At 37.5% G+C, this 26,433-nt stretch overlaps 1 protein-coding gene across 50 annotated transcripts in view; it reads left to right on the top strand.

Annotated features, from left to right (window-relative positions):
* Positions 1-26,433, top strand: part of PLEKHA5 (pleckstrin homology domain containing A5) — a 250,359-nt gene that overhangs the window by 133,551 nt on the left and 90,375 nt on the right. For 26 of the 50 annotated variants that reach the window (XR_010579310.2, XM_065523818.2, XM_065523828.2 and 23 more), the window contains 5 exons: positions 634-706; positions 6,881-6,981; positions 10,739-10,854; positions 15,387-15,854; positions 24,024-24,489. Coding sequence is in view for 45 of the 50 variants with exons in the window: in XM_065523818.2 (XP_065379890.1) it covers positions 634-706; positions 6,881-6,981; positions 10,739-10,854; positions 15,387-15,854; positions 24,024-24,489 (1,224 nt within the window). In the remaining 5 variants the exon portion in view is untranslated. Of the gene's footprint in view, positions 1-633; positions 707-6,880; positions 6,982-9,427; positions 9,563-10,738; positions 10,855-11,157; positions 11,176-15,386; positions 15,855-24,023; positions 24,490-26,433 lie in introns of those variants that run through there. The other 24 variants (XR_010579311.2, XR_010579309.2, XR_010579307.2 and 21 more) reach the window with 2 other exon arrangements.

Here is a 26,433-nt window from a genome sequence, read left to right on the forward strand (position 1 = left end):
CTGCTGCATGGTTACATCATTCTTATCCTAGCAGATGTTTATGTTGAGAAGAGTGAATTTCAAATTGCTTATAAATACGAAGCCAAATCAAATTGCCTTAATATGTTCCCTTTGCATAATGGTATTTTCAGAGACCAGTCTAGTTGGGAATATCTTAAGGCCCTAGAAAACTACCTCCAAAATTTTAATTGGCCTTTTAGTTAGGTTATATTACATATGTATCAAACATACCTTGTTCTAAAAGTTTACTTTAAATAAATGCACAAGTCCAGGAACAGTGGCTCAAGCCTATAATCCCAGCACTTTGGGAGACCAAGACAGGTGGATCACCTGAGTCAGGAGTTAGAGACCAGCCTGACCAACATGGTAAAACCTCGTCTCTACTAAAAATACAAAAAAATTAACCTGGCTTGGTGGCAGGTGCATGTAACCCCAGCTACTCTGGAGACTGAGGCAGGAGAATTGCTTGAACCCAGGAGGCAGAGGTTGCAGTGAGCTGAGGTTACGCCATTGCACTCCAGCCTAGGCAACAAGAGCGAAACTCCGTCTCAAAACAATAAAAATAAATAAATGCACAACATGTGAGTTTTTGTTGTTTGAGAAATAATCCTTAAATATGCTGATTTAATCCAGGACAGTACTGGCATGAAATTGTGGAAGAAACGCTGGTTTGTGCTTTCTGACCTTTGCCTCTTTTATTATAGAGGTAAGTTTACCCTACTGTCTTAGTGTATTATTTTGTAATTGATATGTAATATAAGTATCAGATACTTTTCTAAAAAAAAGTATTGTAATTCTGCGTGCTATTTTATTATCAACAAATAATATCAAACAGATTTTTTCTTCTTTGACATATCATTCTGAGTTTTGAGGTTATGATAGAATAAATATGGTGCTTCAGACCATGTTTGGTCAGCTTCCCGAATCTTTGCTCTATAATGCTACACTTGAATTCAATGTTTAATAGATACAATCCTTAGTTTGAGGAGGTTCTTTTCACATGTCAGTTTTGTCAGATCTAGCTTATGGGTCCATCAGGCACCCAATTCTGCTCTCCAGCAAATGATATTAGAATTATTAGGGACTACTATTATGTAACAGCAAGTGAAAAAAATAAAATACAAAGAAATACTTTCATTTTGAACTTTAATAAACACTGATACCCTTTCTCTGGTTAGTAAATTATTAGTTCAGTTTTAAGTAAAAGTCCAGAGTTCTTTCATATGCCACATGGATCTCTTAGATACTACAAGATAATACAAAGTTTTTTACTGCCAATTAAAGGCATACCTAGGTGGTGCTCTCCAGAGAAATCTGCCTCAGCTACAGTATAAAATCATGAATCTGGATAATCTCTCCTTCTTCTCTACTTTAAACTTTGGTTGTAAACCATCATGAAAGAATTAGATTGTCAACCCATAATTAATAATTTATGACTTTTCTTGAGAAGTATAACTTAAAAGATATAACAGAGTTTTAGAACTGATTTTACGTTTTTTGACTACACAAAATACCTGTGGCAAAATTTATAGTTGTGTATTGAGGCATTATAATACATATTAACCTTCAAAATTTGGAATTACTAAATCGTTTCCATCTGAAAACGGTAGTTGAGAATTACTGCTGAGTCAGAATTAACCAACCCTATAAAATTGCATTTTGTTCTAGAGATGTTCCTTAGGCTGCAATTGTGGTATTATCTTTAGTTAAATGCTAAGCTTGCTCTACAATTTTCCTTAGGGGTTTTCCCATTCTTTCAGAAAGTTAGGAGTTGTATTTCAGGCATTATCCTTAAGCTTATAATTTCTCTTTTCGTCTCTTTTTCAGTATATTTATGGACTACTTATAACAAGAAATGTTCACTATTTCTAATATTTTAAATTTCTAATATAAGAATTTGTTGGGGGTTTTTTTGTTTTTTTGTTTTGTTTTGTTTTTGAGACAGATTCTTGCTCTGTTGCCTGGGCTGGAGTACAGTGGTGCAATCTCGGCTCACTGCAACCTCTGCCTCCCAAGTTCAAGTGATTATTGTGCCTCAGCCTCCCAAGTAGCTGGGATTACAGGCGTGCGCCACCACATTCGGCTAATTTTTTGTGTGTATTTTTAGTAGAGACGGGGTTTCACCATGTTGTCCAGGCTGGTCTCAGACTCCTGACCTTAAATGATCCACCCGCCTTGGCCTCCCAAAGTGCTGGGCTTACAGGCGTGAGCCACCATGCCCAGCCAAGAATTTGTTGATGTTAATTTGCAAAAAAAAAAAAAAAAACTCACTGAATTCCTTGTAATTTGCTATTGTTGTTGCTCAGGGAAAGGTGGGACTCATCACTTTTACTATAATAGGAAAGCTTTTGATCATATTTGAAAAATGTAAAAGTGAATCAGAAGCCATGCTGATGGATGTAAAGATAAGAACAGTAGACACTGGGGAGCACAAGAGAGGGGAGGGCTGAATACATAATACCAATTCGGTACTGTGCTGTCTAGGAGACTGATTCATTTGTACTCCAGACCTCAGCATCATGCAATTTACCTTTGTAACAAATCCACATGTGTACCCCTGAACCTACAATAGAAGTTGGAAAAAAGAAAAGCCATGCTGAGTCTGAGATTCCTTATTAACTACCTGTATTTTATATGCAATGTATTTATTAATTTTAGTAGTTTCCCAGACAGGAGGAATATTAAAAAGAAGAAACTGTAGAAACAAGAGAAATATCATTTAACTCATTTCAGATGACTGCTGTGCAGACTGTTGGAAAGAAGTATATGATATTATGTATTTTTACTATTTCGTCAGTAAGAAATGTTAGGTTTTAAATTAAAATAATCAGATTTTAGTGAGATGATCATAATAGCCTGAATATATTTTTTTGCATATTTACAATTTGTTGAGTACTGTGCTAAGCAAGTTATATAGATGATCTATTTCATCTAACCCTCACAGCTACCTGATAATGTGGGGAATCTTATGTTCGTTGCACACAAGGGGGAACTGATATACAAAGTGCTTACCCCAGGTCTCACAACTTGCAAGTGGCACAGGCAGGATTTGAACTCAGGCACTCTGACTCCAGAGCTGACACTGTTGATTTCTATTCTCTTGATCACAAGTTTTCGCCCCCACTCAGATATCCTCTCTTCTCTCAAATGCTGAGGGCAGTGGCCCCATTCATTTCTTCTCCATTTCTCAAAGCATCTAGTCTACTGACCAGAATTTTTTGGAGATCAGTCCATGTTTTACAGATGGAAATTAAGACAGAGATAAATAACTGATTTGCTATTTTTTTTTAACAATAGGTTAGCAGCCAATACCAGATGAAAGCCCAAGTTCCCACTGTTCTTTGCCACATATTAGGCATATAGTGAGCCCATTGTTATAAAGAGAGCACTTTGACTGCTCTATTCTGTAGTCAGTCTATTGACTAAACTTACCATAGAACTTAATTCATTCAACAGATATTAAATATTTATTGAGCAGGACCTGCTTCATTCCAGGTGCTGCCAAAACAACGTGAGAGAGAGCTCTCATAAATCTTACATTCCAGAGAGATCAGGGAGACAGTAAATAAGCTCATATGATTAAGCAAGACCATAAGTGCTTTTTAGGAAAGCAAGGTTATAATATGAAAGGTGAGCATAAGGGAAAGATCTCTATGGATCCGTACTCTGGGTAGGTCTTTTAGATAGGAAGATCTAAATGACAAAGGGGAGCCAGAGGTGTGGAGTGTTCCGGGCGAAGAGAGAGAGTAGTGCAAAGGCTGTAAGGTAAGAAAGTGCTTGAATTGTGGAAAGAACAGGGAGAAACCCGTCTGCTGAGCTGGAGGCAGCTAGCAATAGGAAAGGATAGAGAAATAGAGATCACACCATGTAGGAGTCTATTGGAGTTTGGATTCTACTACAAATGTCATAAGGAAACAATTGAATGTTTTTAACATAAGAATGATGCACTTTGGTTTACATTTTTAAAAGCTCACTCAAGCTACTATTGAAGGAAGGATTGTAAAGTTGAAGGATATGAGCAGAGAGACTAGCTAGGAGTTATTACATAGAGGTGATAATGACTTAGACAAAGGTGGCAGCTAGCAGTGAGCTTTTTTGATACAACAGATGCCTTATTAGGTAAAGATGCAAAAATGAATACAATAAACCCCTATGGTTATGGAACTCACAGATTAGCTGAAGGAGTCTGGGAAGAATGACATAGTAGGTTCTCAGTTATGTTGAATGAGTGTTGGCCAGGTCTGTACAAGAAAGCAATCAGGAAAGAAGAGTGATCTGGGCAAAGGACTTAAATCACGTGCAAAGCATGAATGAGAATGCTTGGCATATTTGTAAAACTATGTATAGAACTTACATTGCTAGAAGACCCACCAGGGGTTAGGTTTAAAAGATGGATCGAGCTAGGTGTAGTGGTACCTGCCTGTAGTCCCGGCTACTCAGGAGGATGAGTAAAGAGTATCACTGGAGCCCAAAAGTTCAAGACCAACCTGGGCAGCATAGATTTCATCTCTTAAGAAAAAAAATGAAAGATTAAGGCACAGAGGGCATTTGTTTGCCATTCTAATGAACTCTATGTTGAGTGCAAGAATAATAGTAGGATCAGGAGTACATTTTAGGAAAATCACTTCTAGCACTGTAATTAGAAGCCAAAAGACCAGTTAACAGAGTGTTGGAGTATTCCAGGTTATACATGATAATTAGTGATATTTACCCAGTTGTAATTGCATGTATTTTTTTGTCTTATTCCCAAATATCTTTAAAACTAAGTAGAAATGGGGAATCTAAAATGTCACTTATATCCAGTAAAATGTTGAGATTCTCCTGGCTCCTGTCCCAGGTTGTGTTCCCTAGGAAGCAAACTCCGTGATGGAGATTAATATGTAGAAAGCTTTTTGGAGAGTGTTGTTCTTGGAACCATCAGCTGTGGCAAAGTGAAGGAAGGAAATGGCAGAGACAAAAGAAAATGGGCTGCCATGCAATCTCAGAAAGGCCTTGGCTGACCCTGTGGAGAGTTCTTTCATTCTACAAACATTACTCAGTACTTACTCTTTGTCAGTCTATGAGGCTCTCTAGGTGATGGAAACTAGGACAGTGCTTCAGTCAGGATTGATATAGAACTAAACAGAAGAAGGTCATGATTAGAAGCAGTTTAAGAAGCTGAAGAACTCAGGGTAGTCATTTGACAGGCGAAGATTTTTTTATATGCACTGTCTTTAATTTTATATAATAATGGCAATATTTATTTAATGCTTCACCCTCTGTGCTGAGTTTTTTATATGTGTTAACTCATTTAACCCTCAACAATCTTTTGAGGTAAGTCCTATTGTCCTCAGTTTTATAGATCTTAAAACAGATACTAAGCATCAATAACTTGGCTAGGATTTCACAGCTAGTTAGTGCTGGGCAGCAGGAAAACTGCCTCAGGTAATCTAGGGAAATCACCCTGTGCTTTAGTGCCTCTGTCTATTCTGAAGCAATTTTAGGAAAGATTATTTTATTATGGAACATAGAAGGATGTATTATTTGGTTAAAATGATTTTTTAATAAAGATAACTTCATGTACTGTTTCTGACTATACCCTTTATATAAACATAAAACATAAAATTGGATTCAAAATTAGGGTTTGACTTACTCTTTTAAATTGTCACATTCTCTGTAATTCATGACTGCTTTCCAACTCTTTTTAACCTTTTGGATTAAATCTATACTTTCGTTCATTCTTTTACATATTAGTGATTTGTACCTGAATGAGCACAGAATAGTAAAAACAAAATTTTGTTCCATTGCTATGAGAAAAGCTCCTGAAAAAAGCCTCCATTTAATATAACTTTTTCCCTTTTGGATGTTTCACCAGATACTCTGGAAATGAGGACGAAATAAATAAAATCCCTTGTTAAGTTTTTGATAATTAGGGAAAAAAAAAAAAGCACACACAGCAAGCATAATAAAAAGATTTCCCATTTATGGTTTCTCCTTGGTGAGTTTATTAGCCTGATGACACAGCTTTATTAACTTGTCTTATAGGTCTGTAACAATGAAGTGCATATTTCAAGTTTCATAAACATCTCTTCCCCCAAGCAGCAAGTTAAGCATGTGAATCTATACTGTGTCAAGATTAATGTTTATCATTTTCCTAGGTATATTTTATGCGCTTGCCTTGTAGGCCTGTAATTTAGTCATACTGTTGTGTATCCGAATGATAGTAAGAGCAAACCTTCAAAGTTAAATGTTTTAAAAAGCATATAATTTTTATAGGATAGTTTAAATATGTATTCACATGTGTCTTCATTTATTCAACAAAATTTTTTGAGCATCTACTACTGTCATTCCAAGTGTCTTTATAGAACTTACATTCTAGCATGGAGAAAAAGATAATAAGCAAATAAATAGCTGAAACATATAGTATGCCGGAGGTATTGAGAGTCGGAAATGTTAACATTCCCAAAGGAGAACAGAGAAAACGTTAAATAAATAGCATTTTAACATCAGTAGTCAAGGAATACAGTAGTCAAGGAAGGCCTCATTGATGAGACCTTTGAGCAAAGCCTGAAGGGTGTAACCAAGAAAGCCATGTGTCTGGGGTTAGAATGGTTGAGCATTTAAATCCTATCAGAGATGTGAGTGGATTAATGCCATTACTTACATGCCAGTATATTTTCAGTGAATGACACGTAAAGGGGATTTGTAGAATGCAGTATATTTACCAAAGTATAAATTCTTGTGCTATTTGGTATTTTCATTTAAAACCTTATAAAGTCCTGCCTAAACATGAATATAGTTCATTTATATACAAGAACCTTTCGATTTGGCAAAAATAGATCTTGAAAAACTTTGCTTCATGAGAACATTTAAAATTCTAATCAGATGTTAAATCTCCTAGATGAGAAAGAAGAGGGTATCCTGGGAAGCATACTGTTACCTAGTTTTCAAATAGCTTTGCTTACCTCTGAAGATCACATTAATCGCAAATATGCTTTTAAGGTAAGGAAATAATACAGTTTTTAATTCTGTGTTCAAAACTTGCGTTGGTTAAAAATGGATATTGAGCCATAGATTATTACAAAAAGCTATCTTAGTTATAGTGATTTTTGTATTTAAAATATATTAATTAATTGTCTTATGGTTGTATAGAAGAATGTCCCTCTAATTAGGAAGCACGTGCTAAAATATTTAGGGATCCAGTGTCTTCATGTCTGTGCTTTCAAATGGTTTTAGATAAAACGAACATGTCAGAATGCTAATAATTGATTAATATAATTATGGATGTCCTGGTGATTATTATGCATTCTTTCAAGGTTACTCTATGTTTGAATTTTTTAATAATAAATTTGGGGTCTGGGCACAGTGGCTGACACCTGTAATTCCAACACTTTCAGAGACCGAAGTGGGAGGATCACTTGAGTCCAGGAGTTGAGCCTGGGGAACATAGTGAGACCCTGTCTCTAAAAACAAACAAAAAAACCATACTAGCCGGGTGTCGTGGCTAGTCCCAGCTACTTAGGAGGCCGAGGTGACAGGACCACTTGGGCCTGGGAGGCCAAGGCTGTAGTGAGACATGATCATGCCACTGCAGTCCAGCCTGGGCAACACAGTAAGACCCTGTCTCAAAAAAAAATTATTAATGGGATAGGCACAGTGGCTCATGCCTGTTAATCCTAGCACTTTAGGAGGCCAAGTCGGACAGAGAGCTTGAACCCAGGAGTTCAAGACCAGGCTGGCCAACATGGTAAAACCCCGTCTCTACTAAAATTACAAAAATTAGCCAGGTGTGGTGGCGTGTGCCTGTAGTCCCAGCTACACAAAAGGCTGAGGTGGGAGGATCACTTGAGCCCGGGAGGCAGAGGTTGCAGTGAACCAAGATTTGCATCACTATAGTTCAGCCTGGGTGACAGTGTGAGACGCTGTATTAATAATAATTATTATTAATAATAAATTTGGAGGAAGAGTCCTATAAGAGACAACAATTTTTTTTTTAGTAAATGTACATATATGTACATTTATTGAAAAAGTTAGAGAATAATGGCAAAGATGTTCAAGATGTTCTTGGGTCTAAGTACATCGTGATCATCAGGTACTTTACAGAGACCACTGAAGTTGGGATCTGAAATCTGCTCTTATTAAATCCAAGCAGACCTGAGATCCCCCTGATTAACAGTACCCACCAATCTTTGTGATATTACTGGTTTGTGGATCACTCTCAAGTAAGAGGTCTTCAGTGCTATTTTTGGAGATTTTTGTTTTCAAAAATCATTTTGCATTCTTTGCTTCATGATTATGGCTAAAATAAATTTCAGAGGTCACCTAGTTTTTCAGTCTGTTTTAGAGTAAGAACTATAAGGTTCTTGCAGAAATCTCATTTTAAGAGAAAAGAGGGGGGAACTGCTGCTAGTTAACAATGAAAATGTTTATACCATTATAAAATTGATTCAATTTTAAATTCGCATCACTTTTAAAGAATACTGAGGCTGATTTACAACTTTTGCTAATTAATATGTTACATTAGCAGGCTGGGAGCAGTGGCTCATGCCTGTAATCCCAGCACTTTGGGAGGCCGAGGCAGGTCAGGATCAACTGAGGTCAGGAGTTTGAGACCAGCCTGTCCAACATGGTGAAACCTCGTCTCTACTAAAAATACAACAATTAACCAGACATTGTGGTGCTTGCCTATAGTCCTAGCTACTGGGGAGGCTGAGGTGGGAGAATCGCTTGAACCTGGGAGGCGGAGGTTGCAGTGAGCCGAGATCGTACCACTGCACTCCAGCCTGGGCGACAGAGCAAGACTCCCTCCCCACCCCCACCCCCACCCCTGCCCCCACCCCCGCTGCCCCCCAAAAAAAAGCCAAGTGCGGTGGCTCATACCTGTAATCCCAGCACTTCGGGAGGCTGAGGCGGGTAGATCACCTGAGGTCAGGAGTTCGAGACCAGCTTGACCAATATGGAAAAACCCCGTCTCTACTAAAAATACAAAATTAGCCGGGTATGAACAGGAAAGGTATAGTGGTGAGGTTAAGGGGTTGTGTGATGGACAGCCTCAATGAGAAGGTAATGTAACTTGAGCAAAGACCTGAGGATAAGAGGGGAGTATTTTCATATTTAAATTAACTTTATCAAAATAAACTTTTATCAACAGTGTAAACCAGAGAAACATAATTAAATATTTTATGATGTTATAACAAAGGTTAACACTTTGAAAATTTAAAATTATAACTTTATGAAGTACACATGTAGAGGTGCATGATAGTAGCACTATTATTTGGCCATGAATTTAAATTTTTTTGTTGCTTATCAGTTTAGCAAATGTTTATCAATTTGTGCTATTTGTAGGACTTTTTTCTGCGTTTTTAGACTCTTAAAAAATACTACAATGCTAAAATAGCAATAAAAGTGACCATGCATGTTAAGTATATTTTCTCTGCAATTATTTGGTTTAGTTTTAATTTTATCTGTAAAAGAATAGTAATTGCTGTTTCACTTTCTCTCTTCTGTGGTATTGTTTCCTCTGAATGTGTGAGCTGCTTCACTGCTAAGTTTGTTGACATTGATGCAAGTGCTTATCAGAATGGTAAGTAGAAACTTTATAGACAATTATTGAACACAAGCATGGAACTTAAAGCTAGACTGCGTACTTTGACATCATCTAGTAAATATTTCCATTTGACTGATGGCGAGCATGGGTGGGGACTCTTAGTGTCTTGAGTCATGGCTGGAACTGGATCGTCTTGACACCAGCCCCAGTGTTCCTTAGATTGATCACAAATATGGGCAGTGGTCTTTATTTTTCCAAAACCCCACTCAGAGGGTCCAGTAACACTTTGTGGGTGGTTTTAATTATCTTAACATAGAACATTTGAGCAGTTTATTAAGGAACAGCTCAAAAAGGAAACACCATTTTGGATCACTTATAAATCTTTTGTGTTTGGGTGTAGATATCTTTAAAGGATCCTATAAAATACAGCAGTGCCTTTTGACGCCTAAAGAAATTGGTTACACAGGAGGGAAATGCCATAACATGTACATTCCTATTAATTTTGTTGCTGGTTGCTGGGAATATTCTTGAATAAAGAATATTTATTCTTAAATAAATATTCTTATTCTGGGCATGGTGGCTCACACCTGTAATCCCAGCACTTTGGGAGACTGAGGCAGGCAAATCACTTCAGGTCAGAAGTTCAAGACCAGCCTGGCCAACATGGCAAAACTCCGTCTCTACTAAAATACAAAAATTAGTTGGGCATGGTGGCACATGCCTGTAATTCCAGCTACTCAGGATGCTGAGGCAGGAGAATTGCTTGAACCAGGGAGGCAGAGGTTGCAGTGAGCCAAGATCGTGCCACTGCACTCCAGCCTAGGCAACAGAATGAGACTCTGTCTCAAAAAAAAAGAGGTGTGAATTGCAGTAAATGGAAGTTGTTAGAAATGTGGAGATGGAAGAGGCACCACTAAGTACTTCATTTCTCACCTCCTTTCCTTTCCATGCACTTTTTTTTTTTTTTTTAATTTTAGAGTGTGCACACAACTAAAAGAAAAAGGGTGAAGTTAGGGGGGAAAATTAATATATATTTTTCAAGTTAATAGCTATATTTTTCTTGATTGATTTCCATATCTCATATAAAAGATAAGTCTACTTACTCTGAAATTTGATAGCAATGTTCTATGTCAGGAATCACTTATCTTTTTTTCTTTTTCTTTTACAGAATCCTATATTTTTATTTAAAATGATCGTGTCATTTTCAATCAGGCAGCCCATCCAAACATGCGGACCTATTATTTCTGCACTGATACAGGAAAGGAAATGGAGTTGTGGATGAAAGCCATGTTAGATGCTGCCCTGGTACAGACAGAACCTGTGAAAAGGTAAAGGCTTGTAGAAAAAAATGATGGTTATTTCCACTTCTGTTTTATTCCATGCCTTGCAAGTATTTCACTGTCATAGTACATATCATTTTAATAGTCATGGTATGAAATCATTTTTTCCTCAGAAAGCAGGGATCAATTCCTGTTCTGAATTAAATTAATACACATTTTGTTAGTTTGCGATACCACCTACATTTTTATTCCACTTTTCTTCTTTTTCTTCTTTATTCATTTTCACCTATCAGTGTACTGGGGTGAATGCAGAATCCTAACATTCAAACTGAATGTTCTTTCTTCTTACAGAATTACCTTTAATTTCCGGTAAGTACGTTTTTAATTGTTACCTTAAAGCTACACAGATTTTTATCCTTTGAGATAGTGTTTTTAAGATTCTAAATCTTAGAAGAGAGTTTATTTTTATGAAGTTAAGTTGTGTTTTTCTATAATAGTGTGTTGATATTTCTAAAGTGTAATAAATTACAGTAAGAAATTTTGATAGTTTCATTTTTTCAACATTTCTGATTAATTTTTGTTTTGTAGTGAATGTCTCCAGAAAATAGTTCATCAAGCATTTAGATTGGTTCCAAATAAATCCACTTCTTGATGAATTGTGCCTTTTTTATATTGAAACTCCACTACTCAGATTCCTTGAATAATATAGATAAGTGCTGTTAAAATTGACCCATGTGTTTTTCCCTGCTTGAAGATATGAATCATTTTAATATTCTTCAATATATCTAGCTAGAGGAAATCTGATTCTCAGTCTACATAAATACAAGTAGTATAATGTGCTTTTTAAATATATATATATATATTCCTGTAATTTGAAGAAAAAATTATGATGCAAGTTAATTTTTCTTCCAGTCAGTGACAGCTCAGCACGTATCTTATATAAGAAAGATGCTATTGTGCAAGTTTAGCCTTTTTTCCCTCTTCTCAGGAAATTAGGGATTGTTACAATATACATCTAGTCCTTTGTTTTCCTTATTCTAGTGTGCATTTTAATAAAGTCTTGGCTTTTTGGCTGAAAGACTTAGGTTGATGCTGTGTATTTGTGCTATTTTTGTAAATATCAAGTCTAAATCAAGTTACCCAATCACTAGTAATTAGAACTGGGGGAAAACTGAAAAGAAAAGAGGGTCTAGGATATAGCTCTAGGACATCTATTTTTAAGAAAAAACACTTTTGCCACATGCATATTCCAGGATGAGAGCAAATAGAAGGAAAATCTGTTTTTGGAGTTACATGTGTAAAAATTACCTGAGTAGCATAAAGATGAGGTGGTTAGCACTGATAACAAGAGAAAATGTGTAGGTGAAAAGAATTCATTTAAAATCTTCAGGCTGACATGGTGGCTCACACCTGTAATTCTAGCACTTTGGGAGGTTGAGGGATCAATTGAATCCGGGATTTTGAGATCAGCCTGGGCAACATGATGAAACACCATCTGTACCAAAAATACAAAAATTAACCAGGCATAGTACCACACTCCTGTAGTCCCTGATACTCAGGAGGCTGCAGCATGAGGATCACTTGAATCAGGAGGTTGAGGCTGCTATGAGCTGTGACTGTTCCATTGCACTCCAGCTTAGGCAACAGAGTGAGACCCTCTCAAAAAAAATAAAAATATAACTTCAATACTTTAACTTCCAAGCAAAATTGTTAAGGAATTGTTTAGAATACAGAAATCTGTATAATAATTAAAATATTTCTGTCCAAATAATTTCAATATTGTATATTATACTTTTCTCCAAATTTCAGCATGTTTCTACTTTATTTTATTAAATTTCCCACTCTAAAAACTAATAATTACCCATAATTTGGGATGATAAAGATGACAATTGTTTGGCTTGTCTTTTGGCAACCTGATAGTTCACTGGTTATGTGCTTATACAATTTTCAGCCGTCTGTGTTAGTGTAATCTACTCAGACAAGGTTTATTAATACCACCTGTGTGCCCAGCTTAGCGTCCATTATCCTATAGAAATTACATGTTTTCTTCTACTCCTAGTTGTTGGAATTTTTATCCCACCCCATTAGATTTAGTCATTCAAAGTGAAAGTCAGTATAGAGAGATTTTGTTTGCTGGGTTTTAAGCTAATGCACTCATTTTGCTGTATGACTCAAATACTTAAAATATTTATTAGAGCATATCACTCTAATAGAACATCCAGTTTTTAACTTGAGAGTTCATTTTCCCTAACTTTATAAAGTATTTCACCTGTTCACTACAATGTCATAGTCTCCTAGTGTGCAGATCATTGATGGCCAAAATTTAAAAAAAAAAAAAAATCTAAGTATAATATGGATTCTCTGAATAATTTTCATCTCTAAGCCCATTATTTTCATTTTATATATCTCAGTGCATTTTCTGCAATAACTTGTGTCACTTTTTAAAATTAGATCACAAGTTTTACATTATTTATGGTACCTTAGCATACTTTTCTGAGTCAGCTTTATTCTATTTAGAGAAAAGTCATCATATGTGTCTTTTGATGACTTTTTCAATGATAAATCTTGGGGAAAAAGGAAAAAAAGCGCACCACAGTTTTAATTTAAAATAATAGCTTTAGGCTGAGCATGGTGGCTCACGCTTGTAACCCCAACAATTTAGAAGGCCAAGGTGGGAGGATTGCTTGAGCCCAGGAGTTCAAGATCAACCTAGGCAACCAGTGAAACCCCATCCCCCAAAAAATTTAAAAATTTGCTGGGTGTGGTGGCTTGTACCTGTAGTCCCAGCTGCTCAGGAGGCTAAGAGGGAAGGATCACTTGAACCCAGAAAGTTGAGGTTGCAGTGAGCTGTGATCACATCACTGAACTCCCCGCTGGGTTATAGAGCAAGAAACCTTGTCTCAAATAATAATGATAATAATCATGATGGCAGTAATAATAGTAGCTTTAGATAGACTACAGTAATTATGTTTTAAAAATCTTTTCAGTTATTTTACGTTTAATGTTAAAACTCTTGCCCTCCCAAATAGCAAGGATACACGTGCTTTTAGGGTAAATTTTCTATGCCTTCTTTGTGTTGTTCTTGTTTTGAGATGGAGTCTCACTCTGTCGCCCAGGCTGGAGTGCAGTGGCACAATCTCAGCTCACCCCAACCTCTGCCTCCCAGGTTCAAGCAATTCTCCTGCCTCAGCCTCCCGAGTAGGTGGGATTACAGATGCCCACCACCACGCCCGGCTAATTTTTATTTTTTATTTTTCAAAGAGACTGGGTTTCACCATTTTGGCCCGGCTGGTCTCAAACACCTGATCTCAGGTGATCCACCCACCTTGGCCTCCCAAAGTGCTAGGATTACAGGCATGAGCTGCCACCGCTGGCCAACTTTTATTTTTCAGGAGAAAGCAGCACATAGTCTATCTTAGTAAATTTTCCCAATTCTAGTATTGCCTCCAATCTAGAAGCTATGGTTTATATCTAACCTAAAGATATGGATGGTTCATAAGTTTACTCCAAGAAAGATAGTCACTTTTTTTTTTTTTTTTGCCTCAGTGACCATATTCCAAACTTTCTAGATATCTTCATCTATAGTTGATTACAGATATATGTATGTAGATCTACATCTTTTCCACACATCATAAACATTGACAGCATTACCAAACCTAGTTTCTGATAGAAGCATTTTTATTTATTGGAATATGGAGGGTTGGCTGCCTCCTGAGAGGCCTCCTAGAGTGGCATGATCTTGGCAGTTTCGTGCAGGTTCAGACACTCAGCTCGATCTTTTCAGAGTCTGGAAGTGATTAGTGAGCAGTACAACTGTCAAGTGACCTAGACACATGCTGTTAACTAGCTCATTCTTTCAGTGGCCAGTGGACAGGGGATGCCAGATTCTAACCCAAGATTGCTTGATGTGATAGAATTATGATGGTAGTAAGGTCTGTGCCAGCCACTTATTAACTCATCTGATTCTCACAAGAACCCTCTGATCTTGGTGACATGATCATACCCATTTACCAAAGAGGAAGCATAGGGCACTTTAAGTGTTCTGTACTTTGCCTGAAGACACAGCTAGTAAGAACAGAGTCGCAAGCCGGACATGTGCAGTCAGACTTCAAGAGCTCTAAAATCATACTGAGTTCCTCTTGAATACAGACAAAAGGAGTTAATCATATGGTTCAGATCTTTGATAGCATCAGACTGTAATTTCCTGTTGCAGCCATTTCCACAACCAGACTCATGTTTGTCTCATGAGTCAACAAGGAGTGTAGATTTTGTGGTTTAACTGTCTTAAGGCAGTCTTAATTTGCTTTATTTTCAGATTCCTAATGGTGGGAGCACACATCACTTTTTACCCTCTAGTTCTTTTATGTTTTCTTTTTCCCCCCTTTCTGTTTATACATTCTGGTATTGTGCTTGAATGTTAATATCACAGCATTGAGTATTTGTGTAGACTTGTCCACTGTAACCCTTTCCAGTCCCCTTGCCCCCACCCCCATAAAGTAGAATTTTTCCTAGATTGAATCCCAGAAGTAATATGTGCATTATTTCATCTGATTTACTATGATTTTCTTCTCTGATTTCAGAGTGGACAAGATTACATCTGAAAATGTACCAACTAAGGAAAGCAATAACATTCCCAACCATAGAGTTCTAATTAAACCAGAGATCCAAAACAATCAGAAAAACAAGGAAATGAGCAAAATTGAAGAAAAAAAGGCATTAGAAGCTGAAAAATACGGATTTCAGAAGGATGGTCAAGATAGACCGTTAACAAAAATTAATAGTGTAAAGCTGAATTCTCTGCCATCTGAATATGAGAGTGGGTCAGCTTGCCCTGCTCAAACTGCACACTACAGACCAGTCAACTTGAATAGTTCAGAGAACAAAATAGTCAATGTTAGCCTGGCAGATCTTAGAGGTGGAAATCGCCCCAGTACAGGGCCCTTATACACAGAGGCTGATCGAGTCATACAGAGAACAAATTCAATGCAGCAGTTGGAACAGTGGATTAAAATCCAGAAGGGGAGGGGTCATGAAGAAGAAACCAGGGGGTAAGTATATGTCTTGTTATTATGAACCCAGGTTTTTTTAATGCTGTGTTGGTGGAGATTGGTTTCTGAGCTACTGATTAAAATATTGGTTTAAATTGTGTTTTAGCTATTACAGCTTCATTACTGTGTCTTTTGTTTATGATGATCAGATATAAGTATTTATTCTCTGTCTCTTATGTTCTGTCACTCAACTTTGTTAGTGACAAGGAGTCATCCTACCTGTTCAAGCACAAGAAAAGGCTTGGGTTACAGGTAGAGATCGAGTTTATTTGGGAGAGGGAGGGAGCAAGCCCTATCCTCCCAACTCACCCCTGTCTTGTCCCCTGCCATTATCACCTCTTCTCTGACTGTCCTCCATTACCAGTTTCTGCAGCTTGGTGCAATGTAAGGATCTTCTGAGACAAGTAATATGGAGGCAGCAAAGGCCTACTGCTCCCTAATTTTCAGTCTTATTCTTGGGCTTTCTTTAAATAAGAATGCACATGACTATTAAATACAAGGCCAGAAGCAGTTGTTTGTGCTTATAATCCTGGCACTTTGGGAGGCCAAAGCAGGAGAATCATTTGAGGCCAGGAGTTTGAGTCCAGCCTGGGCAACCTCGCAAGACCCCATCTCTGAAAACATTTTTAAAAATTAGTCAAGCATAGTGTTGCATGCCTGTAGTACCAACTACTTGGGGGAAGTTGAAGTAGAAGGATTGCTTGAGCCCAGGAGTTGGGAGCTGCAGTGAGCTATAGCTGTGCCACTGCACTCCAGTCTGGCAGCACAGTGAGAACCCAACTCTAAAAAAAATGAAAAGTAAATGTATTTATGTGAGCATTTATTCATTTTTGCATGCACTTTTTCTTAATATATTTATTGTACAATTGCTATTTGCTAATTGTGAGACCACAAAGTAAAATAATGAAAAGATACAGTCCAGGTTCTCACAAAGATAATTCTGTACTAGAGGAGACAGTTGAATAAGTAGATGCAATTTAGTATGACAGATACAATGAAGGCAGACCAGGGTGCTGTAGGAACACATTTTGGATAACCAACACAATCTTAAGGATTCAGAGTCCAGGAAAACCTTTGTAGAGGAAGCAAAACACAAGCTGTGATACGAAGAATGACATGCATGTTAGGGCTTAAATATGCAAAGCTCCAGGGTTAGTAGAGAACAGAAGAATCAAAAGAAATCCAGTATGACTTGGTTGTAACTGGGGAAACAATGAGTGAAGAACAAGGCTAGAGACATAAGCTAGGAGAGATATATTCAGATTGGTGTCTCAGAAATCTGGAGAGTAAATTGGAGAAAGTTCAAAAGTTACTTAAGTGATTGAAGTGAGAAGAGGAAGAGGATGTATTCAGGATACAATTGACAAGTCTAGTTGGTTGCTTTGATGTGCTTGACTGCAAACCCGTCTTGCTCAAGATTAAGTTTGGTGTCGGGCGAGGTGGCTCGCATCTGTAATCCCAGCACTTTGGGAGGCCAAGGCAGGTGGATCAGTTGAGGCCAGGATTTCCAGACCAGCCTGGTCAAGATGGTGAAACCCCATCTCTACTGAAAATACAAAGATTAACCAGACATTTTGGTGCTCACCTGTAATCTCAGCTACTCGGGAGGCTGAGGCAGGAGAATCTCTTGAACCCGGGAGGCAGAGGTTGCAGTGAGCCAGGATTGTGCCACTGCACCCCAATCTGGAAGTTTCTTGAGGGAAATCGAGAATGGCACCCTGCCTTTTTGGCCTGGGCAACTAGGGTGATTTGGTGCCTTTTACTGCAAAGAAAAGATTTGGGAAAAGAGAAGATAGTTGTTGGATGGGTTATGTGAGGTAATGCATATGTTAATTAGCTTGATTTAGCCATTCCACAATACATATATTTCAAAGTATGTTGTTCACCATAAATATGTACAATCTTATTTGTCAATTTTCTTTAAAAAGAACTGGCAAATGCTCGAATTTAGCAGTAATCAGGCAATTGCACATTAAAGAATCAATTAGGCGTTATTTTTCACTTACCAGATTGACCAAAATCATAAATAAATGAATTAATGAAGGCACAGGTGAATAAAAATTAGATTACTTAATGTTGGATGGAATGACAAACATGAATAAGCTCGTATATTACTAGCAGGAAAATAAATTAATACAATTTGATTAGACAGAAGCAGGAAGCAGTTCTGGGGGAAAAAAAATGAAAGGATGTTTGAAAGTACTTGGGAAAGTAATGACTTTCAGGAAAATAATAAAAATCTAAATCAGAAGATTGCTGAGTCTCTGCTCACCACGTTAAATCTCACTTCAAAGAAGAATCACTTTTCCCCAAAAATCATACTTTCTTAAGTTTAAAAATGTATGTAGAGAGTCAACAGATATCTTGAAATTAGAGGATTTTTAAAAAATTGTTAAGTATAAATACTGGTTTTAGGTTCTTTTATGAGTAATTAATATCAGTAAAGTCTTTCTGTGACTTCTTTCTTTTGGACATAGACCAACAGCTTCTGAAGGCTGGTTTTAGGTTATTTTGAGCTAAGGTTTTCTCTGGGTTCCTCCTACATTTTTGGGTTAACTGTTATGCCAGTTTTTATAAACACTGTTATTTAGATGTTCTTTTGAAATGGCTTGAGTCTACTTTGGATCATAAGAAAATATCATCTACATTATGATATAAACTTCATTATAAAAATAGTTGTGTTTTATAATGAAATGATTTTTTATTGGTGGAAAGAAACAATTGTAATTCAATATCTAAATCATTTTTTAAAAAGCTTTATGAAAGCCTTTTATTATTAAAGTTCTGGTAGGAAGAAAAAGGTTTAATATTTAGTCAAGTAGTAGATCCCTGCATCTGTGAACAAAGCTTTAAAGTTTCATTCTGAGTGGCAGGCACTGTTAAGATGCATGGTCCTTAAGCCATTGTTCTGCATGGCAGAATCACAGGGAAAGGGTTTTTATGGTGCTTGACAGGCAGCTGCTGGTCAATAGGGCACTAAATCTGATGCAGGAGCTTAGAGTGTTCATTTCTTAAGCTTTCAGTTAAAAGTAAATCACACTTTGCTTAATTTGAATTTCTTTGGGGAAAAAAGTCACTAAAGGGAATTGTAGTTTTGAAAAACAGGTCTCAAAGTGCTAGAAATATATGGGATAAAAATAAATTTGCTTGATAATAATTTAATTTTTAATTAAAATTCCCCAAATGTGGTTCCAAAGATGACAGAAGAGCCTTTTAATGTCATTAATTAACCAAGCTTACTAAAAATATACATATCCTGCTATTAATGATCATATGATAGTTGACAGTTCAGGTTCAATATACATCTCTACAACAGGGCCCAACCCACACATTATGAATACTTCAGAGCGCTTGACAGAAGTGTTTTAGTGTAATTATGTTTTTGAACTATAATTTCGACATTAGCTTATAAGAATTTTGGGTGTGTTTTAGATTGATAATGTATGTCCCCTTCCTTACATGTTTCTATGATATAGCTCAGTGCTTAATCTGTAGCTTTTTGCATATTAAGCCTACTGTAGTATTTCTTGAATTTGTAAATGACCAGATAAACCAAGGTGTGTCAGGGTAAATTGCTTTTGTACTAGGGCAGTCTCTTTGATGGAGTCAGCTTTCCCTAGCTGACATATTTGCACATAGTCATGGGGTTGCCAGCTCTGGATGTTTTCCAGTTTCTGGCTTTAATGTGATCAGAGAAGGTGAAGAGGGGGAGGAAGACCAAGCAGAAACAAAATAGGAAATACCCGTGGAGGGAAAGCCTCAAGAAATTGAACTCTTTATACTGGTTATATAAGAGCAATTGGGTACCTTTCTCCCTCTCTCCACCCCTGAAGGCATCAGATGGTTGGCCTGAATGCAGGGGTTCTTGTCTGGAGACATTTTGTTCAATTTTGAACAACCTGTTTTTGAGTAGAGACATTGAAATCCTGAAGAACAACCAGCATGAGGAAGGAAATTTAGTTTAGGAGAAATGGTTGAAATAATTAGAAATATTTTTTTAAAAAATAAGGCATAGAATTTTAGAGCTCTGGAGTAAGTTTATGATGAAATCATCTTCTAGATGAAAAAAGAGGATCCCAGTATCAGTTGGCCATTGGCTAGATTTTAATAGCATATAAAGGGCTCTCTGGTACTATAAGATTATATCCTTCCTAATTTTTAATGCCTTTTTATGTTTAAGTCATTGTAATAGATGAGTATGATTTTTTAAAAATAATATTCATATCTTAGGCAAAATTTTAAAATAGAGGGATTTTTTTTTTTTTAATCCAAAAGTTTAGGGATCGCTGGCATAGTTAAAAGAGTACTGCTTTAGAAAGTAGGAGACCTGCATTTTAGTTCTGTTTAACCCACAAGCTCTTTCTGTAACCCCAAGTATGATCTCTTGGACCAAGCGTGGTGGCTCACATCTGTAATCCTAGGACTTTGGGAGGCCGAGGTGGGTGGATCACCTGAGGTACGGAGTTCAAGACCAGCCTGGCCAACATGGTGAAACCTCGTCTCTACTAAAAATAGAAAAATTAGTTGGGCGTGGCAGCAGGCACCTGTCAGCTACTTGGGAGACTGAGGCAGGAGAATCATTTGAACCCGGGAGACAGAGGTCCAGTGAGCAGCGATCATGCCACTGCACTCCAGCCTGGATGACAAAGAGAGACTCCATCTCAGGAAAAAAAAAATATATATATATATATATATATATATTTGGCTATACTGACATCCTGAAATATCCATAGGGTAATTTTCATATGCTATTAGACAATCTTCATACAACGTATTGTCGTGATTTGTTGACATGTGTACATCCCCCAGCATGCTATATAACCTTTTTACTTTTTTTTTCTTTTTATCCCCAATACTTAGTACAGTCCTTAGCTTGGAAAGTGTTTTTTATATATATAAAATCTCTTGGTCTTTTCTCCCCTACTCCCCTACCCTGCCCCCAGTATTCTGAAGGCCCCAGAATACGTAACTTATCTAAGGTCTAAGTACTTAATAGGAAAGCAGGAATCAAAACTTGGCTGTCTTGATTTTTGATCAACCACTTTTCCTGCTTTACTGTTTTCCCACTATATCCCCTCTGGATGCTTTAACCCACAAAGAGAAGGTATATTTAACGTGAGATTTTCTCTTAGTATAAAGGTAACATAATTTTACTACCCCAATAGATACCAATTATGCAGGCAGTTTATTAATTGGGTGCCTCATAGTCCAGTGCACTCAATTCATTACACCTCATCACAATGAAATCTTTTTTTTTTTCTTTTGGAGACAGAGCCCTCCCTCTGTTGCCAGGCTGGAGTGCCACAATCTCAGCTCACTGCAACTGCAAACTCTGCCTCCCGGGTTCAAGCAATTCTCCTGCTTCAACCTCCTAAGTAGCTGGGAGTACAGGAGCACGCCACCACGCCCGACTAATATTTTGTAGTTTTTGTAGAGATGGGATTTTGCTATGTTGAACTCCTGAGTGATCCACCCGCCTTGGCCTCCCAAAGTGCTGGGATTATAGGGGTGAGCCACTGCACCCAGCCTGAAATCTTTTTGTAACTATAATATAGCAGTATTTGTGCATTGTTGCTGACAGGTATTTGGCTCAAAAGAGAGCTCTTATATCCAGATTATCAGCGAAGGATTCCCAGATTATTAAGAGTATGTTCAAATAATTTTCCCATCAAATCTTTAATCCCTTCTGGTCCATGTAATTACCAATATCTCTGACATTTTCACAACCAGTAAGGGCCCATGTAATACTAGGAAAAAGTTGTTAACTAAACATTGAAAGAAGAGATCAGGAAACCTGAGTTTGTGGAGTCCCAACCCTTCTACACACTTAGTTCATTGAATTATGTTGATTTTGATGTTAGGATATAAATTTATGCCCATGGAGATGATAGTATTAGATGAATACTTGTAATTTAATTTTGCTTTTTCATATTCTTTATTTTATTTTATTTATTTATTTTGTGGAGACAGAGTCTCTGTCTTATCACCCAGGCTGGAGTGCAGTGACACGATCTCAGCTCACTGCAACCTCCACCTCCCAGGTTTAAGTGATTCTCCTGCCTCAGCCTCCCGAGTAGCTGGAACTAAGGCATACATCACCATGCTTGGCTGATTTTTGTATTTTTACTGGAGACAGGGTTTCACCATGTTGGCCAGGCTGGTCTCGAACTCCTGGCCTCAAGCAATCTGCCTCCTCAGCCTCCCAAAATACTGGGATTACAGGTGTGAGCCACCGCACCCAGCCTAATCTTGCTTTTTCTAATCTAGATGTTTCTTGTGGTGGTGGTGGTGGTTAAAAGGTTATGTCTGGGAAAAATAAAAAATTAGCCAGGCATGGTGGCATATACCTGTATTCCTAGCTATTTAGGAGGCTGAGGCAGGAAGATCACTTGAGCCCAGGAGGACGAGGCTGCAGTGTACTCCACTGCACTCCACCCTGGGTGACAGAGTGAGAACCCGTCTCAAAAAAAAAAAAAGTATGTTTGTATTTAGAATTTGAATTATACCTACACCTCTATATCTAAAGGAAATAGGAGGCCGGGCGCCCACTCCTATAATCCTGGTACTTTGGGAGGCTGAGGCGGGCAGATTGCCTGAGCTCAGGAGTTCGAGATGACCCTAGGCAACATGGCAAAACCTATGAAAGTACAAAAAATTAGCTGGGCTTGGTGGCTGGTGCCTGTAGTCCCAGCTACTCAGGGGGCGGAGGCAGGAGAACCACTTGAACCTGGGAGGCGGAGGTTGCAGTGAGCTGAGATTGTGCCAGTGCACTTCAGCCTGGGCAACAGAGCAAAACACTATCTACAAAAGAAAAAGATAATAGAGAAACACAAATGTTAACTTTACATAGAGTTTTTAATTGACTCTTTTTTTCTGGCTCACTCCTCCCCTAACTAACTTTTAAAAATCTTTTTTATATCATGAATTTCACCTAGTATGAAGTTGGCACTGTGATAGTTTTATAAATTCAAAATAGTGTGTTTATCAAAGTGGTTTTTTTAAAAGTAGTAAACTGAAATTGTATTCTTTGATTTTTGGAAATGGTAATATTCTGTGCTTAGTAATATGCAATTACATATCCAATTCCCAAAATTAGCATTTTAAAAGAACTATACTTTGCATGCATAATGTACATGAAGCATTTTTAGATTGCTTTAAAAAGCCTCCTGAGAAATATTCCACCATCTATGAAGTGAAATATTAATTACTGTGCTGGAAACATTAGAAAATTGCTGAGATTGCAGTTTTTTATCTGAAATATTGTGATATTTAAGTATTTTATCTTTAATAGAATTCTGAGCGTCAACTCCAAGTCATTTTTATATTTCAAGTTAGGAAAAGCTATGAAAGGAAGTTATTCCTTCAAACCAAATGTACTGATGTATTTACTCCCATAAATAACCATACTTCCTGAAAGAAAACATCCAACAGAATAGTCAACATATACTTGCAGTAATTTGTTTCCTGTCTTTATGCTCTATGGGTGTAACTCACTTCATATTTCATCCATACATAGAAATCCTAGTGCTCTGATGAGATGTATGAAAATGAGACTTTATTTATATAAGAACAAATAAAATACAGAGACAGAATTGAGATTAGATTTTAAACATTCTTATTTCTCAAACGAAGTATAATAGTCTTTCATCTTTAAATCAAACTGTACATTGTGTGGAACTAATAATATTTTGTGTAATTGATATAGATGCTGTTTATCCTGTGTTAAATTTGTTAAATTGAATTTCATAAAAAGATTAAAATCTATTAATAGTGTATGTCTTGTATAATATTTCAATCTTTAAAAAAAATACATTCTAAGCCGGGCACGATGGCTCATGCCTGTAATCCCAGCACTTTGGGAGGCCAAGGCAGGTGAATTACCTGAGGTCAGGAATTCAAGATCAGCCGGGCATGGTGGTGGATGCCTGTAATCCCAGTTACTTGGGAGGCTGAGGCGGGAGAATCGCTTGAGCCTGGGAGGCGGAGGTTGCAGTGAGCCAAGATCGCACCATTGCACTCCAGCCTGGGTGACAGAGCGAGACTCCATCTCCAAAAAAAAAAAATTCTAGTATATGTTTTACTTACTGAAACAAAAGAAATGTACTCTAATTTAGAATTTGGAAAATAACTCTTCTTCATGTTTACATTTTAATTATTTTTTTATTTTAGAGTAATTTCTTACCAAACATTACCAAGAAATATGCCAAGCCACAGAGCCCAGATTATGGCCCGCTACCCTGAAGGTTATAGAACACTCCCAAGAAACAGCAAGACAAGGCCTGAAAGTATCTGCAGTGTAGCCCCTTCCACTCATGACAAGACGTTAGGACCCGGAGCGGAGGAGAAACGGAGGTCCATGAGAGATGACACAATGTGGCAGCTCTACGAATGGCAGCAGCGTCAGTTTTATAATAAACAGAGCACCCTCCCTCGACACAGTACTTTGAGTAGTCCCAAAACCATGGTAAATATTTCTGACCAGACAATGCACTCTATTCCCACATCACCATCCCACGGGTCAATAGCTGCTTATCAGGGATACTCCCCTCAACGAACTTACAGATCGGAAGTGTCTTCACCAATTCAGAGAGGAGATGTGACAATAGACCGCAGACACAGGGCCCATCACCCTAAGGTAAAATAGCTGCTCATTTTATGTTAACTCACTACCTTATAAATGCTGTGTTTTCTTTCTAGTATACTATTTTAAATGTGAGAGACAAAAGAATGAGGAGAAAGTAAGCAAGGCAGCTCTCTATTTTGTTTTAAAAAATAAATAAAAATATTTTACACCATTAAGATCTCATGTATAAAAAATACCTAATTGCAACACTTCATCCCTCAGGAACACTGGAGCAGTTCTTTTGAGCAGATGCATTCTGTATTCTCTGCTTGATACCATGTCTCATCAGTTCTCCATGTAGGTTAACACCACGTGCATTTCATTGGTTGTTTTTGGTTTTGTTGTTGTTGTTGTTGTTTTGTTTTGAGACGGAGTCTCACTCTGTTGCCCAGGCTGAAATGCAGAGGCATAATCTCAGCTCACCGCAGCCTCTGCCTCCCGGACTCAAGTGATTCTCCTGCCTCAGCCTCCCGAGTAGCTGGGATTATAGACATGCACCACCACACCTGGCTAATTTTTGTATTTTTAGTAGAGTCATGGTTTCACCATGATGCTCAGGCTGGTCTTGAACTCCTGATCTCAAGTGATCCACTGGCCTCGGCCTCTCAAAGTGCTGAGATTGCAGGCGTTAGCCACTGTGCCTGGCCTAGACCACATTCATTGTTATTGGCTTTTTACACACTTGCAAATTCTACACCTACTGTCTTCTGGCATACCTGAAATTTTGTATCAAGCTCATCCTGTTGTTCATGAGGATAAAAGTGTTAACTTTATCTTCTAGCCAACAATAATAGCATATTCAGATAACTCCTTAAACACTCAATTTAATATTAGAGCTTAATGGTATATATACATTTAAAAAATGGAGATCATGTTTTACTTTGTATATTAAGTTGGTTTAAGCATTGCTTAGTATAGATTACTTGAAGTGAATTCAAAGTGCTTTGTATCAATCAGCTTTTCCTAATGCTAAAGCAGTGGCTTTGATTAGTCAGCTAGTACACAGCCAGTTCCCTAATGTCTATCCTAAATTGCTTTTTTTTTTTCATACTAAAGAATTCTTTGGCCAGACATAGTGGCTCGCGCCTGTAATCCCAACACTTTGGGGAGCCAAGGCCATAGGATCACTTGAACCTGGGAGGTTGAGGCTGTAGTAAGCTGTGATTGCGCCACTGCACCCCAGCCTGAGCGACAGAGCAGGACTCTGACTCAAAAAATAGTAATAAGTTATTGCTTTATACTATTTTAAAATGCTCTTTTCTTACCCTTGTGACAGGCTGAATCCTTCAGCTGCATTATTACCTAAAGCATTTGCTTGATACTTCCATAAATATTTATTAAGATTAATAAATTAATCAGGAATTTTCCTTTGAAGAAAGTTTTAATTTGCCTCACAAAAAAGGCTCACTTTGGACTCCATTGTAACAAAGTTCAGTGTTTCCTCACTTTGTCCAAAGACTAAATCATGATTGATATAAAAATAGTAATAATATATAAGAAAAATCTGATGTAAGACAAATTAATGTGTTTGGTGTAACAATTGGCTCTAAATTACATGCTGTCGTTCTTAATCGTATTTTTCATGGTTTTGGCCAGAATATATCATCTGTTTTGACAGCAAATATGAGATGAATCTATATTCTCTACCCTATTCCCGACCATCTACTACTGCTACTCCTAAAAGACTTCTCCAAAATTGCCAAATTTTTCTTTCAAACTATCCTGTCCTCTTCCTTGATCTAGATCAGTGGTTCTTAAAGTGTAGTTCATGGAACCCTGTGGGGGTTCCCTCAGGGAGGGACCTTTCAGGGAGTCAAAACTATTTTTATAATCGTAATAAGGCATTATTCATTTTATTCCTACTTGCGCTAGTAGTACAGAAGTGATGGTGAGTAACATTTCTGGCACCTTAGCATAAATCAAGACAGTGGCTCCAGACTATACTAGTGGTCATTG

The sequence above is a fragment of the Macaca fascicularis genome, chromosome 11 (genome assembly GCF_037993035.2).
Source record: "Macaca fascicularis isolate 582-1 chromosome 11, T2T-MFA8v1.1".
NCBI classification, from domain to species: Eukaryota; Metazoa; Chordata; class Mammalia; order Primates; family Cercopithecidae; genus Macaca; species Macaca fascicularis.